This window comes from Sinocyclocheilus rhinocerous, unplaced genomic scaffold (genome assembly GCF_001515625.1).
Source record: "Sinocyclocheilus rhinocerous isolate Xijiao unplaced genomic scaffold, SAMN03320098_v1.1 scaffold603, whole genome shotgun sequence".
NCBI lineage: Eukaryota > Metazoa > Chordata > Actinopteri > Cypriniformes > Cyprinidae > Sinocyclocheilus > Sinocyclocheilus rhinocerous.
The window spans coordinates 3,795,283-3,798,963 of NW_015656630.1; the positions used below are offsets into that span (position 1 = coordinate 3,795,283).

At 37.8% G+C, this 3,681-nt stretch overlaps 1 protein-coding gene across 6 annotated transcripts in view; it reads left to right on the forward strand.

Moving 5' to 3' along the window:
• The window catches only part of nsd3 (nuclear receptor binding SET domain protein 3), a 28,581-nt gene that overhangs the window by 15,501 nt on the left and 9,399 nt on the right, over positions 1-3,681 (forward strand). For all 6 annotated transcript variants that reach the window (XM_016528527.1, XM_016528524.1, XM_016528529.1 and 3 more), the window contains exons 12-13: positions 1,172-1,369; positions 1,455-1,634. In XM_016528527.1, coding sequence (XP_016384013.1) covers positions 1,172-1,369; positions 1,455-1,634 — 378 coding nt within the window. The remainder of the gene's footprint in view (positions 1-1,171; positions 1,370-1,454; positions 1,635-3,681) is intronic.

Below are 3,681 nucleotides of genomic sequence, written 5' to 3' on the forward strand. Positions count from 1 at the left end.
TTTTTTGGCAAACAAAGTGCTGCACAACAGATGTTTACTGTTAAAATTAAAAAGAAAACAAATGTGATTATTCCTTTAAAAATAAAGATTTATTAATATGTAGTAGTAGTAGTAGTAGTAGTAGCATTGTTGTTACACTGAGTATTAAGACTATAATATATTAAGGATATATTTCTGACACAGTTTCTTCACGTTAAACTAAACTTTTATTTTGACGGGTTGCCATGAGGAATTTGCAGCTGCTGTGTACGTGATATGATGGTAGTTTTCTCAAATTAAATGGTAAAATGCTAATGAAGTGACTCTCAGAGCAGCTGGAGATGATATTCGTGTGTTCATACCATCATATAGTGAGACAGCAGAAGCTGAAAACACCGCGAGCGCCATCCACGCTTTAGTAAACAAAACATCGCGCCATCCGCCATTCATTCATTGCAGAAATCATGGTGCCTTAGGCGTGATATCAAATGCTTCCGCAGATTTGTTGTATGACTATAGAATTTTACCTGAGCTTTGCAAATCGTGCACATTGCTTTGTTCTTGGTTCTTGTCAACAGTATCTCCGCTATGATAAGCACTGAATGAATGACAGGCTTTCTGTTGTAACATCGCGCAAGGTAAATAAGAGGGTGACATCTAGTGGAGAAGACTAATGATAAGATTCACAATAATCAGATCTTGTTTTAAATGTTTGCTGAAATAAATACTGGAAAAGATCGATTCGCGGCTTTTGAGAATCCATATCGAATCGACGTCATTTTAAAAAAACAATTAATCGAAAAATCTTTTTTTTTTTTTTGCCCAGCCCTAAATATTACATCCTATTGCTCCTAAATAGTTAGACATAATTATTCAATAAACTGAATTAAAGAGGTATTCTTCTCCTATTTAATTTCATTTTTAGCATTACATCTGATTTGTGGTAACTTTTTAAAAGCTGTCACCAGTTATATAGCCCACCAGTAACACTCAAAAAATGGCCTGTAACATCTGTGAAAAAAGTTTCATAGCAATACATCATTACACAACATTTTACTATGAACCTGTTTAAAGAATTAGGTTAGTTTTTTTTAATTGTGTCATGCATTTTTAGTGCATTGAAAATAGTTTTGCTTGTTCTATTTTCAGTTCCCGTTTAGTCTAATCTGTTTGTCGCCATCTCTTTCTCCAGGTTCCCACCCTTGTTTCTCCTGCAAGGTCGTGGAGGGTGACGTGAAGCGGTGCTCAGTGAACGGTTGTGGCCGCTATTATCACGAAACATGTGCCCGCAAGTACACTGGCACCACCACCGATACTAGAGGCCTCCGCTGCCCTCAGCACAGCTGTGCCACATGCTGTCTTGACCGAGACCTTCACAAAGCTGGCAAAGGTAGATATATAGAAGATTGACTTTTGCATTGTATTTTACAGAAGCAATTTCAGAGCGGTTTCCTTTTTTTTTTCTCCCTGTTTAGGCCGTATGATGCGATGTATCCGCTGTCCGGTGGCGTATCACACAGGAGACGGTTGTGTGGCGGCTGGCAGTGTGTTGATAACACCCCACATCGTCATATGTAGCAACCACTCCAGTTCCAGGAAGAACGGACACTTTTCCTCACCTGTAAACGTAGGCTGGTGTTTCATCTGTGCTCGAGGTACGTTTGGCCTGACAGTCTTCATGCCTTGCATTATAGCTAAAGCCATAATTACTGAGATGATTAGATTTGTATGTTCAGTGTATCTCATACTTTAAAAGGCATTTAAATGGGTTCTTGTCAAAATTGCAAGTTGTCACTAGTGCAATTAGTGAATGTAACACTTTCTAACAATCTTCTCACCACATCAGTATTTTAATGTTCTCTTGTGTCATCCTTTGTAATGTTCGATGTTCCTTCTCTTTAAGAGTTGACACTTTTTAATGTGACCTCCTTTCTTGTCACCTAATCCTTTACTTTAAGATGTACTGTTTGTTCGTGATCCATCAGATCATGTTTGTTTCCTACTAATTAGTAACATTTAAATTGTCTGTGATTCTTCTGGGGAAGGACTGAGATTGAATTTAATTTCAGTTGAACTTTTAAAATGGCAAAAATTGTCTGTAATTTAAAGGGGTCCTATTATGCTCTTTTACAAAGTCTTGATTTTGTTTTGGGGGTGTACTAGAACATGCTCTCATGCTTGGTGGTTCGAAAAACGCATTATTTTTCACATAATTTACATTATTAAAATACCTTTCTCCCCATCCTGGCACAAACGGCTCGATTAGTTCCGGCTTTGATGAAGGTCCGCCTTCCGAAAAACAAAATGTGTTGTGATTGGTTAGCTGTCCCAGTGCGTTGTGATTGGCGAACAGCTTAGACGGTGTTTCAGTACTGCCACGCCCCTTGCGCCGTCTTTCAACAAAAGCTTTTTGCTTTTACACTGTACTCCCTCATGATGTGGAAGCTGTCCTCAGTAAAATGCGCAGCACACAATAGCAAATTGGGGTTATAATGTATGCCAGAGGGTTTTTAGTATTATTTTTCACAGATATAGAGATTATGGTCTTCACAATTAATTAATCTTTATATATTGTTCAAGTAAAATTAGACATTAAGACAATAAATGTTTAAAATTGGACTTTAAGTTTTATCTGCAATAACACTAAATTAAGTTGATTTAATTACAAATTAATTTGAAATGAATTGCTAATATTGGTTGATACCGTTCTGGTTACAATATATTGTGCTCTATATTAATGTCAATAAGTGTGTATAGATGAATAAGCCTGTAATATGCCAAGACCTAAACCAAATTATTTTCACAATTTATTTATGAATAGGCACTGATTTTTGATAGCATTTTGTTGCACATGTAAACTCGCTCCGTGTTAGTGTCTTACTGCCAGAAGTTTTGTTCAGAATGCAAACCTTAATGAATATCATGGATCGCATCTTTAAGTTTTGGAACAAACCTCTTCCCACTTTTGTAGAAAAGCTTTTTCACCTTCTAATTTCTCAAGAAACTAACTGATAATTATAAACTGAATTTTGGTCGTTTCTTTAACCATCTTTGTTGTCTGCAGTAATTTGGATAGTCCGTGTTGGCGTGGGAGCAATTGCATGATCTTTATAACCAAAATTTGTCCTTACTGACAAAGCAAAATCTTTCATTTACTCGCATCATATTGTTCCAAGCCTTTATGACTGCATTTCTTCCCTGAAACACAAAATGCAAAATTTGAAAGAAAGTTCTAGTTCAGTCTTTCCTTCACCCATGCAGTTGCAGTTAATCAGGGCTAGACATGGGCCGATTACCGGTTTCAAGGTATACCGCAATTTGACAATTTCACGGTTTCAAAACCACTAATATTTTCTGTTATACCGTTCCTGCGGTATGCTCTGTTTTTCATGACTCCTCAAAGACTGAAAGTGTAGGAATCCCTCAGGTTGAGTGCAGTGTAGAGAGTAGCACGACCCTCCTCCTCCTGTTGGTGCGTGCGAGCGGTCAGTAACGTGTGTGTATGACGGCCGAACTTAAGGAGCTTCCCCTGGAACTTACGCCATCTGCAACCGGCTGTTTTTTGTCTTATTGCAAGCAACTCGTCTCTGTTCTGGACTTGCACAAACTGCGTTGCAATGCAATCGTTTTCCAAAATGTCATTTATGTGAAAATATGAAGTCTGTAAACGCCCGTTAACACAGGCCAGAGACGCTGAAGACG